Source organism: Colletotrichum acutatum, assembly GCF_030867785.1.
Source record: "Colletotrichum acutatum strain CBS 112980 chromosome Unknown BDZ83scaffold_19, whole genome shotgun sequence".
Classification (NCBI taxonomy): Eukaryota; Fungi; Ascomycota; class Sordariomycetes; order Glomerellales; family Glomerellaceae; genus Colletotrichum; species Colletotrichum acutatum.
The window spans coordinates 209,580-225,126 of record NW_026849013.1 but is presented as its reverse complement, the minus strand read 5'-3'; the positions used below and the strand labels follow the sequence as shown (position 1 = coordinate 225,126).

The window sequence follows — 15,547 nt, the reverse complement described above, 5'->3', positions numbered from 1 at the left end:
AACTAGGCTGAAGTATATGCAAGTCATTGGGGTATCTTGCGGGCGGCGGCTTTCTCGCTCCTTTCAGTATCGTGGTTCACGATTTCTTGGGTTCCTGGGTTCCCAGCTTTGTTTTACTCAGCGCCGAGTTAGCGCCGGTGTCATGTTCAAGTGAGGCGTCGCGAGAGAGAGAGAGAGAGAGAGAGAGAAATGTTTCTAGTACTTCTGCGGCTCTCTCTGGGTTTACCTTGTATTGTGTGAGGTAGGTGCGTGTGCTTGTGTGCGTTTCTGGACGCGGGAAAAAAAGGCAGTGCAATTAGAAGAAGCGGAAAGTCAATCGTTAATCGAGAAAGAAGACACAAGCTTGAACCTAGGGCCTAGTGGTCCTTTTGGGGTGGTTTCAGAACAAGTTGGTCCAAAGAGAAACGGACGGTGCTCGGGAACGAGTCTCGGGGAATCCTTGCTTGGGTAGACAAACGGGTTCGTGCAGCCAGCGTACATCGACATGGCATGGTGTAGTCTCTTCCACATCCACTGAATTATTTACGTCTACTTGGGTGCATTCAGCCTCAATTGTGGTACTGAGGTGGAAGGAGAAACAGGGATTCAAGAACAAACGGTGAAGACCTGCAACTGCAAGCGCCGAATCTGCGAGGACATATGTATACCATTCTACGCATCCATGATGTAAAAAAGGACAAGTCTCGTTAGCAGCGGTGGGAGCACGTGCATCATGCAATGGAGATTCGGTGAAGTATTGATCTTAAAAGCTGGGACATTTGTTTGCTTGCCCTCGTGTATGGTTGCTCAACCAGGGTGTGGGTGATTTCGCACCATGCTGTGCCACCGTGACAAGACAATCTGAGGCTTCGATGAGGCAGGACAGCCAACCCTACCCATCCCCTTTCCCCCAGCATGCTGGCAAGAAATACGAAGCTGCAAGATGGTTGGAGCTGGATAGATTGGCAGCGAGAAAGTGTTGACCTAGCCTTTAGGGCGAGGTCGTCCGATGCAGACGGGGGAAGGACAGCAGGCATCATATTTGGGAGACAACCCGACAGCTTTTTTCAGCCCATAGACTTCAGCAGTAACCCCCTCCCCTCCTTGGACTTCTTTGTGTCGTGTTACACGACACTGGCCATCTATCTCACTGGCAAGTGTAGAAGCCGAGCGAGCGGCTAGAGACGACGGGCAATCGAGATGGCGTTGCCAGGCGATGCGGCGGGGTCAGATCTGGGATGGTCGTAGATGTGTAGTGTGCCGTTGCGTTTTCTTGGTGGGTATCAAGTGCTCAGTCACCACCGGCACAGAAAGTGTTATCGATTTGCATCCGTGGTTTCGTGACTGGCCGGGTCGTCCTCACACTGGAGAGGGGAGGAGCCTAGGAAGAGCCTTGGCTTCCATGTGCCTATTGACCACACGGACAAGAGTGCCTTACGTTGCAATGTCGTTGGCACTAACCCCGCCCAGCACAGAATGACAGGCTGGCGGGCGTGCCTCGCAGCTCGAATGAGAGAAGCTAGCCTTGCGTTGTCGCTCGAGAGAGAAAACGGGGACCATCTTCATGGAGGAAGGCGTTGTCGGCTGTGCCGCTTGCTGCCTGTCCTTGACTCGCGGTTCGCAAATTGCCGTGCAAGTATTCTAGTATTTGCTGCCTCCAGCTTGCCAGGATGACGAGCGAAATCAAGAGGAGACTTGCTGATGTTTGCCAGGTAGGGAGTCATTGTCGAAATTCTCAAGGCCGTTGGTTTGGCTCCTCCTTCCCGTGGGCGGCCAGATCCCTTTCCACGGGAGCATACCCAGTCATGGCGTTGAAAAGGGTCGCGTGGCGTCCCTGTTGGTTACTTTGACAGGTTTGCTTGATTGACGTCTGGGCGGACCGCAGATGTATGGACGCGACCAGAGCGGCATATTGGGGCCGGTCAGGTAGGTCAGTCAATATCCGAGGGTTGGTGTGAGAACGAACGGGTTTCTGGGGGTTTGAGTTCAGGAGCCACCTAGGCGATGCCGAAGCTAGCATGACCGTTGTGACATGATGCAGTACCTAGTCGGCTGCGAGCTACGTGAGATGGTTGTTTCCTAACAAAAGTTATCACGAGAATTTAGAGTCGATGGCTGTCAAATGATCAATGGAAACACCCTTGTGATAGTCGACGATACAACGTCGAATCACGTTGAATGATTTAGGGTCGGCCGCCGGAAGCGGGCCGGAAAGACTTTGTACAGGTTCCGCGGGAGAATTGTGAATCGGACCATGAAGTGGGTCTCGATTGGCCCTCGCTTACGTGGGGTGGGAAGGAAGGAGGGTTGCAAGGGAAGGGACGCAGGTACAGTATCGGCACTGTCCTCCCAACTGGATAGTGGGCGCCCAGTCACGTCGCAGTCTGTCACTTCCATTTTGTGAAGTGAGGGCAGAAGAATCTCAGATTGAGCCGGGCGCAGGGCAGGAAGCAGCAGTGGGAGAAGGGAAATGGGGCTAGAAAGTGGTCATGATTGGCCATGAGATGGATGGGAATGACGAGGACTGGGGCAGGCATTGACAGGTGGACCCAGGTGGATAGGGAGACATCAGACACTGCCTAGGGGGGCCAAGTGTCGAGAACAGAAGGTACGTAGTATGGACACGGAGGTCAAGGACAAGGGCAGGAGGGAATGAGATGAGTGAGACTGCGTGCTCCGTCAGAGGTTACTTCCAGCCTGCCACTTGCGCTTAGTCAGGTTAGCCTGGCGCGGTCCCGCGGGCGGAATTGTTGCCCGCTGTTGCAGTGACAGAGTGGCTCAGTGGGCTCTCCAGGCTCTCCCAGACGGGAGGTCGTGCTCGCAGTGGGCTCAGAAACCCCATCGCCCGCAACCCGCGGTCGGCTATACTCAATACTGTGTATCCGTAAGGAAGAAAGACGCTCAGGCCGCCGGGTGAGCGACGATTCCCGTAAAGGCGACTCCATTGTGCCAGTCTCAATTCTGAAATGGCCCATTGTCGCCATCCTGGACAGGTAGGCACGTAGGAAAAACAATGGAGATGGCAACGAGATTCCAGGGAGCTTGCAGGCTCGAGCCAACGCAGCCAACAACGACCAACGCAGGGCTCCCAAGGCCATGGCCAGCACCCTCACCCACTGGAGTCTCTGCCGGGGACTAACGGACCGCTGGGCTGCTGCCCCAATTTTTGGCTTGACCCTCTTCGTCTCTTTTCCCCTTGAGTTCCTCTCTCTCACTCTCATTCCCAGAATCTCAGCCAGGGCTTCAGCCAGGTTCAGGGCTGCTTGAACGGCGTTCCTTCCGCACACTCTGATAGGCAGGTCTTTACCCATTCACTCAGTCAGTCACTCTCATCCCCGAGCTTCACTCACCCACTCACCCACTCATCCACTCAAAACTCTCTGGTCCAGACGCAAGACTCCAGACTCAGACTCACCTCAGACTCAAACCCAGGCTCAGACTCTTCGGGCTCCAAACGTCGCATATGCGCCTCACCAATAAGCACAAGTCGAACGGATGAAATGTGGGCTCGTACTGTTTCTCGTCTCTTTGGGATGGCAGTTACCCGATGCTGTGGATTGCATAACCAACCCAAGACACCTCCTCATTCTCTTTGACCACTCACCTCATCTCACTCAGCTCCCGAAGCTATGGTCCTGGACACGATGGACAAAGCGTACCCCCCTACCTACTGCGTATCCTCCTCTTCCCCCCATCCTCCCTTCCCTCGCCTAGGTTCCGCGTCTATGGCACTGGAAGTGGCAAAGCAATTTAGCCTCCAGGCTTGTCGCTTCACGTTTCTTACAGTACGTGCCTGCCACCTGCTTACCTACCAGTATCCCTCGCTACCACCTCTTTGCACCTCGCGTCGTTGGATGGCACGATGGCTTGGTCTCTGCATTTTCGCCTACCGTTCCGCCCAGATTGCTTCCTATTTTCTGTGCGGCTCAGATGCTCAAAAATACATCTTGCCGAAGAACAAAAAAGAGTGCTTGCACAAATGGGAACTTTCCCTCCACACCACACTACACCACACCATAATCTCAACCACCCCCCCGATACCCGACATCGTGGGTATCGGGAACATTAATCGTAGGGTTTTGCGGCTGTACCGCAATGCATTTCATTTCAACTTCCTCTTCAAAGCGCCGCCCGGTCAAAGCCCGAGAAAGACGGGATGAATCCGTCATCTCTTGGCAACTCTACCATTCGGTCCCGACGCATCCACTCTGTCCCCGCCCAAGGCCAAGCAAGGTATTCGTCAATCGTGGATACCAGACAATGCCAGCCTCAGAATACCTATGCGTCCCTTATCCGTACGTCGTTGGCCTTCGTCGCTCACTCGCTTCAGCACCTACCTTACACAGTAGGTAGTAGCCGCTGCATTTCCCATCGCGAACAGGCTCAAGACTACGGCTATCTTTTGCCTTCATTAAACCCTACTTGAGACACAGACACAAGCGTTTCGCTGTCGGTCGATCGGCCGGCCGGCCTCGGGTCGCAATTGCAGGTCTTGGCAGCAATTGTGCAACGCATTATCCACTTTGTACTGAACCTGTACAGATACGGAAACGCATCTTCTGCGACCGTCTGCCTTCAGCCCTTCCATCTATGGTCTGGCCCCCATTCAATGACGCCGCACAAGTTCACGACTGCCAAGCCTTGGGGCTTCCTAAATCCCTATTCATTCGATGGACGGGACATGGGAATGATCAACTCCGGCCATTGCTTCGAACTCCATTGCCCACGGTACGTCGAGGATTCGATCGCTCGACCAGGTTGGAGGCTAGGAGCAACTGCCTGCCGGGCCTGGATTTTCATTCCGAATCTTTCGTACGAGCCTGCGAGAGTACGGAGTAGTGGACACACAGTGTACGAATCCCCTACAATCTGGACTACTTGGAGGATGGGTTTTATCCACCTGCCCATCCTGCCATCCTCCACAGTCCCCCGTCTGCCCTGACCTTGACCACTCTCAATTCGACCACTCATCCGCCAATGCCAACGGCATTAAATCTCCTCGGTGGATCCCATGGGAACTCGGTAGATGCTGATCACTCGGAAAGGTCCTTGGCTAGCGCTTCGACTGATTCAGTCTACCTCGGAAGCCCGATGCTTCCCTTGTATGCTTATTTTTCGTTTTGCACCAAGTCGAGATCTAAGCACCAAGCTCCAAGTTTCCCCCAAGTATACGTACGGACCGGCGTACAGATACAGACACCTACCTACGACCGGGAAGCCCGTTTTACAGAGATAAACGCTGTCACACTTACGACTCACGACTCAAACTTGCTGTCACAGCCCATGTCTATTTGATGACCCGCCATCCGTGTCAAGGAACTTTATTCCTAGTCTACATTTGACGGGCATCCTCGACAATGACGCAAATGCAATGTCTGCGGCGCTGGGTCGTCAGTTGCTGAAACCCCATTCACCAAAAAGACCGGAAACGGTTGTTCGGGTACTACGGCGTTTTTCTGGGGCCGAACAAAAATTTGTTGCTTGCCTCTAAACTTTGGCCGATGCAGACCGGAGGCAAGCCTGACCCGAAGCAAAGACTTAGACAGCACTTCCAAAGCTTGCGTTTGGCTTTTTTGGTCTCTCTCTCTCTGGCAATACCGATGGGACGGTTGCTGCCACGAGCCATTCACCAAATTGTCCGAGTTCCTTTGGCGGTCAAGGCTGCTGGAGCTTCGAAAAAAGGCAAATACCTAGGGCAAGGTTGGCCATCCGATGTCTACGGACCTCGAGCGGTTGAGAGACAGCACCTTTGGGTAGCGCCCGCATCCGACGCCATCGTTCGACTTGGCCCACCGTCCCCATCCAGCCCAGCCAGGGCGACGACGCGCCGTGCTGGCATATCAGAGACCACTTTGACTCCGGCTTTGCTTCTGAGGTTCAATATGGGCAAGCCAGCTCTGTCATTTGCGCTGTTAATGTAGACAGAAGGACACTTGGGTATTTTGTTGTTTACAGCCGGGACCACATTGTACGGATACATGCGGCTAGCATCTGGATCTCGACGGCTACCTGAGCTTCTCGATATGCCGGCTGGGCGCGTCGCACGGCGGTACGACATGCCACCCAAGGTGGGAGGTTGAATGCAGAGGACCGCTGTTGCTGAGGGCCATGACAAGCATAGAGTGTTTTGGCAGCTGTGACCCGCACCAAAATGCGGCAAAAACGTCTCGTCTTCTTTTGTCGGCGGCGGCAGAAGCACAAGTGGGATGTTTCGAAGGGTTCGAAGCATAGCCATCCATCCAGTGGGAGCCGTACCTTGAGAATCGCTACAGGCCAGGTCTCGCAACGCACGCAGAATGTCTCACAATGAAGGGCATCTCTTACAGCAACAGTTGTGCACAATCTTTTGGGGTAACCTTGCCCAACCTTGACGCCTATGGATACTAACAACTAACCAGATGACTGTGATTGTACAGTTAGACTGGTGTGTACTTGCTTTCCTTGTGGATACTCTACTTTTATACGAACCCAGAGCATTGCCTCTATGATACCTGGGAGCACACCTCGTCCCTTGCCCTTGGAAGCGCAGTCACCCCTCTCGCACTGTAGTTGCGACCCAAGTGACAGGCCCCTCTGACTGAGTGATGAAGTTGATTGGCAGCGTTCCTCAAATCCCGGCAACTTTGGCTTGGCAAGCCTCTTGGCACACATCTGAGCCCGCGATGGTGGCGAGCAGGGATGACGAGAAGGGCTGGGACAAGATTCGGACCCGGATTGGCTCCAGCAGTGTCGGGTGGATACAAATGGGGTCGGAAATAACGAATGAAGAGGTCCAGTGTCGTGGAATCGAGCCACATTGCGCGAAAGCCGAGAGCGGCACAATAGGCCAAGACTCCCAAAGATGCCCTCCCAGGGTTGCAGAGTCTGAGTCTGTCAGAGGAGAAGCCTGGCGGCACACCTACTACGTACAGGCTGCACCACCATTCTCCTGCACCTAACGACTGCAAGCTGCAGATGCAGCAGCAGGACGAACAAGAGATCCCTGAACTGGATGGGCGGGTGAGGGCCGCGCTCGGGTAACTAAGAAGGGAAAGAGGGAGCTCCACGAATTCACAGTTCACTTTTCAACGATGGCCCATCTGTTTATGCGCCTCCGTGCCTCTTATTCCTCGTAAGGTGGCCTGGCCTTGTCATGCCTGCGCAACAGCCGACCAATGACTTTTCAGATTCACGGGGCAAACAGTGGGCAGTGAGAGGCTGACTGTACACATAGAACGGACTAAGATGTGAAGAAGAAGTCCGAAAGAGGTTGTGAGCACGAGAAATCATCACCATGGTGAAGATTTGCATGACCGGACGTACCTCGGACTGGAGGCGCCTCAATGCTGCTCACAGACTGCTCACCGTCCTCAAAGTGCCACTAGCATCAGCATCAACACGAGCACCAGCAGCATCGTAAGGCAAGGCCGCAGACAGATCTGTCCTCGCCCTCGCCCTCGAAGGCAAACCCGAGACTCCGGCTCTTTGTGCATTTTTGGGTTGGCACTGCACTGGCTTTCGGTGGCTGTTCTGAACTTCTGGCGGCACGGCCGAGGCAAAAGCAAAGATTTTGCTTCTGCCCTGCCACGGGGATGGCCCTAGAACTTTACCAGTCGCCTCTAGTGAGAGACAAGTCCAATAACTGGTACGCACGCACATGAACCACAAGGTCGGAAGAGATGGGCAGTGACGATCACTCATTCTCGTTGAAGCAACTGGTAATCAGCCAAACCTTGCCGTAAGCTAGGCAAAGTATCCGGAAATATGGACACCGGTACGCACCACGCAAGCCGCAGCAAGCTCTGATGGAATAAGCGCGGCAACCTTTTGAGGTGTCGTCTTTATTTCGGATTGAGATGAGACCCTTTGGAGGTCGAATTCGCGATGCCAGTGGAAGCCTACTGGGGAGAGAATGGAAGGAAAAGAGCGGCACGATGCACAAGAAGACTGTCCATTGCTTTGCGAACGTGGAGTTTCTTCTTCCACTGGAATCGTCCATTCTCGTTCCGTGACACAGGACGCCGCGGGATCTCAGTCTCTGGAAGCGAACTAGGAGCAAACGCCAGCAAAAGAACCCAAGCCAGCGCTTCGCTAGCATTAGCACATATCTCGACCCATGTGCGGACGACGAAGTGCTCGACGAATATGGATTAGACCTGAGTCTAGCGGCCGGCTCACACTGTCGACGATACACGCCCCCCATTTCCCCGTCCGTCCCTGCTGCCCTCGTACTCCCCGTCGTACTCCCTGTACTGACTTGAGATGCCATTCTTCCCATTCTCCTCTATGCCCATCTCACACTGGGTACAAGGCGGACTGCGCAGATGTGGTGGCGGAACGCTGGGATCTGGGCTGGTTCGCTTCTTCACAATCCCGCAGTATCACCGGGGAAAAGGTGCAGACGTTCCCTCCCCCCTCCCCCTTCTTGTACCAACCTCACACCCGCTGTCTTGCCTGGGTTATTGGCGGACGCGCAGAGCAGCGTGGAGTGCGTGAGTGCGTGAGCGGCCACTGGCGAGATGCCAGAAGGCAAGTATTCGTACGGATGCATAGCGAAGCAAGGGCCGCTGTGCGAACCATGGCTCTATTTTCCAAACTTGGCTTGTCCCTTGTCCTGAGAACTCAGGAGGCACTCACTCACCCTCATCCGTCATTCTTGGCTCAACCTCACCATCAAGGGACGGAACGACGGAGGGCTGAGTTCCCGGGCAGCGCTGTAAGGTTTAGTGATGGACCTTTTGCTGGGCCATGAGCATTCCCATTCGGCTTGGCATCAGCGCCGTCAGCGCCACCGCACCGGAAGAGAAGGAAGGCTTTCAGATAGGTGGTGTTTGCTATTTCTACAGTTAGCCGGACTGCTGGAGGGCTACCCGTACAGACTTTAGTAACCTCCCGTCGTAGCCAAACTCTCCCGTACCGTACTGGGGTAGGATGGGATAAAGCAAGCAGCAGCGGGTGGTCAACCAAGCAAGACACCAAGACAGGACAGGAACTCTGACCAATTACGCACAGTTGATTCAGCAAGACGGATGGGTCCAGTGGACTGGGAACGAACTGACTGGGGGCGTGAGTGATCTCAGAGGCGGAAGCTGGGCTGGAGACTGGGCTGGCTGGGCTGGGGGAGGGTTCTGAGTTTGGGCCTTGGAGCGGCCGTCATTGTCATTTCGTCTCTACCAATTACCGCCGAGTCAGCTGGGCCCCAGTCCGAGGCGTTGGGTCTCTCTCTCTCCCTCACACCCAGTGCCAATAGACTTATGTGAATGCACAGTATTCATAGATTCCCGTACTCTTTCCTTGATTCCGCTACCCAAGTGCCAAAGATGGCGCCTTTGGTACCCAGTGCGGGACTCTTCCCCTTGTTCCATGCTCTGCCATTTGGGCGCCCATCCAGGGAACGATGGATCCCACCTCGCCCATAATGGCCCGCCGTTCGACCTTGGTGTGCTCCCATCCAACTCGAGAGTCAACCCCCCCCCCTCCCCCCAGTCCGTCCCCATTCATCTACCTACTCCCTGGTCCCTTGTCCGAATGTACATCTCACACTGTTCCTTCTCCCCCCCCCCCTTCTCTTGCTGCTCTCCCCTCCCCTCTGTCCCAGTCCTGCTAGTCCCGGTCCAGCCCAGGTCCCAGCCATCAGACACTCGTACACCCCCCTAAAGCCAATTGCGTTCCTTCGCTTCCCACTCTTTTCGGTCCAAGTGGACCCACTCTCACATCCGTCTCCCTCATCAAACCCCCATTCCCACCCGTCCTCCTCTCTCATTCTCTCTTGTTCACCAACCGTCTCCGAGCCGTCTGGGAATTATAGACAACCTCACCGTCACAGTCGTTGTCGTCGAATATAGCCAGCGCTCATTCTACAATCTCGTGATTGGAATCGAAGAAGCGAGAAGGAACTGTTCTTATTGGAAACGCCTTTGCCTGGTCACTGGCCTGAAAGTACGTGAATCGGTTGCTGCTTGGAGGAAAACGGCCTCGCGCCCTGCGTTCCATTCTGTCGGGGCACTATCCAACTCACCGGATCCCCCCTACCACAGAATCGAGAACGGCGCAGGCGTTTCTGAGGCCTCTGTCCTGCATCAGCCGCTTGAGTGCAACTCGGCTTTCTAACATTCATCAACCAGACCTGTGCACGGCCATCGATCGTTGGGATCGATTGATACCAAGTATAGTCTCGACAATAATCCCGACGACAATCCCACAACATTCACCATGCCGGTCGATATCAGCCGCCACGTCCAGTTGGACCACATCGGAGAATCCGAGAGTTATGAGGACAGGCCGACGCGATCCGGCACGAGGATGTGGTACGAGTTGAAGGTTCTGCAACAACCTGAGCGTGCGCGTGCATGCGGATCTGGTCAGAAGTGTAAGACAGCCTCAGTGTCTCTTTACTGCTTGTCATGGAAGCATCTCTGACTTTCATCGTTTAGCCGCCGCCGACAGACGTCCCGTCGATCCTCCCCCCGTGGTGCAGTTGCACGTCTACGAGGGACCTACCAGAGCCGAAGCTACCGACATCACTTTCAACTATCGGGCCAACTTCTTCCTCTATGCTGAGCTGACGCCCGCGCGCCCCATGGCTCATGGACGCGTTCAAACTCCTGCGGCAACTTCACCTCCCGTACTGACTGGTATGCCGGTTTCGGGTATGGCTTACCTCGACAGACCTACAGAGGCAGGTTACTTCCTGTTCCCCGACCTTTCGGTCCGTCATGAAGGACGCTACGTCTTAGCCTTCCACCTGTACGAAGATGTGAAGAGGGCGGAGGATCGGGAGCCGGGCGGCGACGCGGATGATGAGGACGAGAATCCCTGCTTCCAGTACAGAATGGCTGTCAAGTCGGTGCCATTCAATGTCTTCAGCGCAAAGAAGTTCCCTGGTCTCACCGAGAGCACCAACCTGAGCAAGACTATCTCCGAGCAGGGATGCCGCGTGCGTATTCGCCGTGACGTTCGCATGCGAAGGCGCGACGGAAAGCCCACAGGAAACGAGTTCGACACCAACCCCGAAAACGAGTTCAGGAGCACGGCGAGGAGAACACAGACGCCAGAGATTCGCAGCAATGCAGAACAGTATCGGGCGAGGTCGACGAGTAACAGCAGTGAGCACCGCGCCGCGTACCCGCCTGCTCCGGAACGCAAACCATCTCTCATTGAGAACTTCAAAGCCGAGACTTTCCAGGCGCCGCCACCACCGCCGCCGCCGCCCATGTCATACGGCCCAGCCCCCTCCACCAATGTTCACCTGCGATTCGGATCTGATGCATCGAGTGCGCCCTACCCTCCTCACCAATACGCCCAACCTTCAGCGCAGCCGCCGCCCATTTCTCCCACCACGGCCTCGTACCAGTCCCAGCAGCCCTCGCCTTACCAACCCGCAAGCTACGGCTACTCGAGCAGACCCAGCTCCCAGTATGCCTCGAGCAACCCGCCTCCCACGCCTCGCGATTCGTACGACAGACGGCCGTCTGCCATGATGGTGCCCCCTTCTCCTTCTGTGTACGGTCCGGGACCAAGGGACCACGACATGACCAGGCGCGATTCGGACTACAGGAGAGATTCTCTTCCTCCTCGCCAGCTTGCTCCCGTTTCCGATCTTCCGCACATGGGCACCAAACTCCCGCCTATGCTGCCCTCTATTGAGAAGCTCACTGCTCCTCCCATGACGGGTCACTCAGAGTTCATTGAGGCCGCTCCTCCTAGCTCTCACAACCCCGTTTACGAGCCAGCCCGCGCAGGCACCAAGCGTGGCTACGGAGATACCTTCATCGACAGCCAGCGTCCCCTGTACGACAGGCAACGCCCGCAAGATCCCCACCATAACAGCGCTCACTACAATCACCGCTACGTTGTGCAAGACCCTCTAGAGTATAAGCGTGCCGATGGCACATTTGGCGTGAAGCCGGCAAACGATTACTACAAGATTGTCAACCCGCAATGAGGTTCCGGTGCACTTGCTTAACGGCGTTTCGGCGGCTTCGTATTAAGGGCGGTGGTAATTTGCATCCAAGCGTTCTTGGGCAATGGGGCGTTTCAACGGATCGGAGACAACTTTTCGAATTGTATATACCAACTGGGAGTCACTCACCATTTACGGCACCCCTCGGAAACCAAATTTCTTCCCCTATGTTCCTCCCAACACTCAACACACTCTCTACGATCTTGATGGCCGTTTTGCTTGGCCATCAGCGATCATCTTTTACTTTCCTACCATGTCTTACTTGATCATGATTCAGACTGGAATTGAAAACGAAACGACTTTTCGGTGTTCACGAAGACAGGCACATCTGAGTGAGCTGTAATGTGTCATTGGTCTTGCCTTTGTTGTTGTTGTTGTTGTTGTTTCCTTGTGTCTTGTTGGGCCGGAGTATCGCATGGATTGACAGTGGCTTGTCCACTGCGCTCCATGAGCAATGGGGACAGTTGGTTTAAATTTTTTGTATAGGAAAATGGAAAAGGTTCCAACGCTAAAAGCCACTTTGCCTATGCTCTCTCGTAACCTTGATAAGTGAGGCGAGGCTCTGGATGTGAGATGTGTATGATGGCTCGTTTGCAAGATGAGCCGTACGAAGTAACTATCTCGTACGTCTGTGAGGTGTTACTGCGACGTGCTTGCGTCAACGCCGGATTTCCTCAGCTTTGTCGATCTCAATGTCCGAGTAGCGTGAGATGGATGAGATCTGTACTAAGGTAGCTTGAGTGAACAGATGCTTGGAAAATGTGAGGTGTAGCGTGCTACGTGCGTGCGTGCCACGATCAAGCTAGATTGACAGCACCCAGCGGACGTAAATAGACAACAAGCTAATGCGAGGTGAGAAGAGGGATGAGATGAGATCACGAGAGAGAGGGAGAGAGGTGGTGGTCCTTGTGCCCTGGATGTAAGGGAAGGAGCACCAGGTCCAAGCGTCACGTGGCCAATGCTCCTCTTGGCCAGTTTTTAAGGTGAGAATGGCGAGGATGGCCCGGTGAAGGGCAACGCGCCAAGTGGGGTCGCATCTTGCGCGTCCAGGGACGAATGGAATAATTGTGGGCGCGTTTTGTTTGCCCGAGCAACGCAGCAACGGCCGATTCCACCTTTCGCGGCCCCCAGTTGCCCATTCTGGCCCTTAGTTCGGGAAACAGCAGCCATCAGAGGTCAACAACCCCGGCCGACATTGGACCATTTGCGGGTCTTTCCCCCCCCCAAAAATCCCACTACCCCTGGCTCTCCATTGTTGGTTGCCGTTGCCCTTCCAATACGTTTGGTACTACGAGATCAACACGCCTCCAAGCCCATCACGGTTCGTGACCTCTTCGCGCATACCGTTAGCTTACTTTACCTTACCTTACTTTCTTCCAAACTTCGTCCTTGCTGTATCTTCCTCCTCTTCCCCCTTTTCAGCACTTTTTTTTTTATTTTTTTTTTACTCTTCCATCCCCACCCCACACTGCAACGATACTCAAACTCTCATCAACCTGAACACGCCTCATTGCGCCTTCTCCTCTGCCATCTGTGCAGGGAAGAAGCCCGCGACGACAGAGAGGTTGCGCCGCGTGCCTGCGCGGGTGCGGAGCGTGGCAGGTGTAACGACAGAAAAGTAAACAAAAACCCTTTCGGATGCCGCAGCATCGCATCACCCGACAAAACTTTCCCCTCACCTTTGCGCTCATCAGGGTCTGACGACAGCTTCCATTACGTCTTTCCCCCGGTTCACCAAACCTCAAGTAAAGAAGGACAGACGAAAAAAAGTCGGATTTCGTCCATCAAACCCAAACAGCAAGAGACTCAATCAGACCCACCCCTTTGTGAACGAAACATTGGACCAAAAAGCACAAACGAAACAATGCCCATGTCAACAATGGAGGACCCGTCGGCGCCTGGTCCGCTGACCTCCCACCCGATCACGGGCCCTCCGTCAAGCAATTCGACATCCAACGGCCAGCGGCCCGCGGCGAAACGATCAAACTCGTCGGTACAGCGCGCCAATTCCCGTTTCGTCGAGGGTTCAATGAACGACCGTACTTCGGCTGCGCCGCCAATCGACTTCCTCGGCCCCGAGGATTCGACTGAGATTGCGCGCCGTTTCCACATGGACTTTTACGTCGACGCGCCCGACGCTGGGGTCTTCTCCCCAGAGAGACTTCGGCACCAACAACACCACCAGCCGCTACATCAGCAGTCCCAGCCACTTCTGCACCAACCGACAATTACCTACGGCGAAGTTAAGAGACCCGCCAGCTCGGCTAGCAGCCACGTCGGAAAGAAAGGCTTCTGGGGCGGCCTCCGCGAGAAGCTGAGCTTCGTCAGGGATAAGGATAAGGGGGCTAAGCGCCCACTGAGCCTCGATGGCAAGCTCCTTGCTCAAGGAGGCGGGGCTGGAGGCTTCGGCAGCGGCAGCGGCAATGGTAACGGCAACGGCCTGGGTCCCATTGGCGCGCCGACCGCCGCCGCGATGCCTGCACATTTCGCGAACGGCGCGGGCATGCCCAGCAGAGAAGAGATCATGGCCAGCTACCAGCAACTTATGAAGGACGGTTTCTTTGATGCGCATGCTATCCGCTCCACCCGCCAGCCTCCTCCGCCCTCATTCAACCCCTCGACTACCACATACTCGACCAAACCTCCTGTGGACAAGAAGTCCTTTGCCGAGCGCGTATCGGGTCAGTGGCCTCTCCCGCCGACTGAGGAGGTTCAGCCTCTGCCAGATTCGCGCGACGGAAACAGGAAACGCGGGATGGATAATGATGAAGATATGTCGGCAGCCAAGAAGCTGCGCAAGTCTGCTTCTCGCATGTCCGTCGACCTCTCGATCCCAGGCCTCCGCAAGCAAAGGTCCCACGCGCAGTCTGCCTCGGTAGACATGCCGCCCCCCAATTACATGCCGCCTCCGCCTCCTCCCAACTACATGCCTCCTCCCCCGCCTCCTCGTGCTGTCGGCGGGGGTACCGTCTTTGTCCGCCGGTCGTTTAGTAACTCGAACCGCGCAAGCAACAAGCTCGCCAAGCACCAACCCTCGTCCTCTCTCGGTCCCATGCCCATGGACACGGACTTTACGCCCCCGAATCCCTCCTACGCGGCTAGCACTCGCAGTAGCATCGATTCTAACGACTCGAGGCGATCCTTCCGCGAGGCAGCTCGTGCCTGGACTTCCCGAACCGCCCGCAAGGCAGCCGAGCCGCTGGGTCTGAGGCCCAACTCGAACCACGGCGCAGCGGCCATGCAGTGCGGACCCGAGCAGTTTAAGAACCGTGGGTTCGGTTGCGAAGGGGAGAACTACGGCGTTGCGCAGGAGCGCGAGCTGCCCAGCCGGTGGAGGGGTTTGACGCGATTCACCTAAAGGGGCAAGCGAAGTGTTTGCTGTCCCTCAATGGTGGAGTTCGCAATTGGCAAGACACGACCGTGGACACTATGACCATGGTTCGTCAGACTTGTGGGGAATGGAGGAAGCATGGTGTTCAATAGAGACACCGGGGCCTTTCTGGACGAGCTTTACGACTTTTAACGACATGAAATGACCTTCTTTTTCTTTTACGAAATCAGCATCGACCGCGTAGTACGATTTTGTTTTGATCTTGACGAATGGTTCCGAAGTAGCCGAACACGCCA

At 55.2% G+C, this 15,547-nt stretch overlaps 3 protein-coding genes across 3 annotated transcripts; all 3 read left to right on the top strand.

The window, feature by feature from the left end:
* Positions 1 to 3,240: 3,240 nt before the first annotated feature.
* Positions 3,241 to 3,780, top strand: BDZ83DRAFT_610324 (uncharacterized protein). Its single transcript, XM_060507582.1, has one exon. The coding sequence runs from the start codon at positions 3,475 to 3,477 to the stop codon at positions 3,691 to 3,693; it is 219 nt and encodes a 72-aa protein (XP_060368180.1). The 5' UTR covers positions 3,241 to 3,474; the 3' UTR covers positions 3,694 to 3,780.
* Positions 3,781 to 9,376: 5,596 nt separating this feature from the next.
* On the top strand, positions 9,377 to 11,902 carry BDZ83DRAFT_717266 (velvet factor-domain-containing protein; the record flags this gene model as incomplete). Its single annotated transcript, XM_060511932.1, is given in 13 exon segments — positions 9,377 to 9,420; positions 10,239 to 10,327; positions 10,392 to 10,426; positions 10,436 to 10,607; positions 10,635 to 10,670; positions 10,680 to 10,704; positions 10,723 to 10,800; positions 10,825 to 10,912; positions 10,940 to 11,034; positions 11,047 to 11,231; positions 11,271 to 11,304; positions 11,344 to 11,373; positions 11,386 to 11,902. Coding segments are annotated over 13 exon segments (1,428 nt in total).
* Positions 11,903 to 13,799: 1,897 nt separating this feature from the next.
* Positions 13,800 to 15,278, top strand: BDZ83DRAFT_717264 (uncharacterized protein; the record flags this gene model as incomplete). Its single annotated transcript, XM_060511931.1, has 2 exons — positions 13,800 to 14,310; positions 14,437 to 15,278. 2 exons carry the CDS (start codon positions 13,800 to 13,802, stop codon positions 15,276 to 15,278), a joined length of 1,353 nt encoding a protein of 450 aa, XP_060368178.1.
* Positions 15,279 to 15,547: the final 269 nt, after the last annotated feature.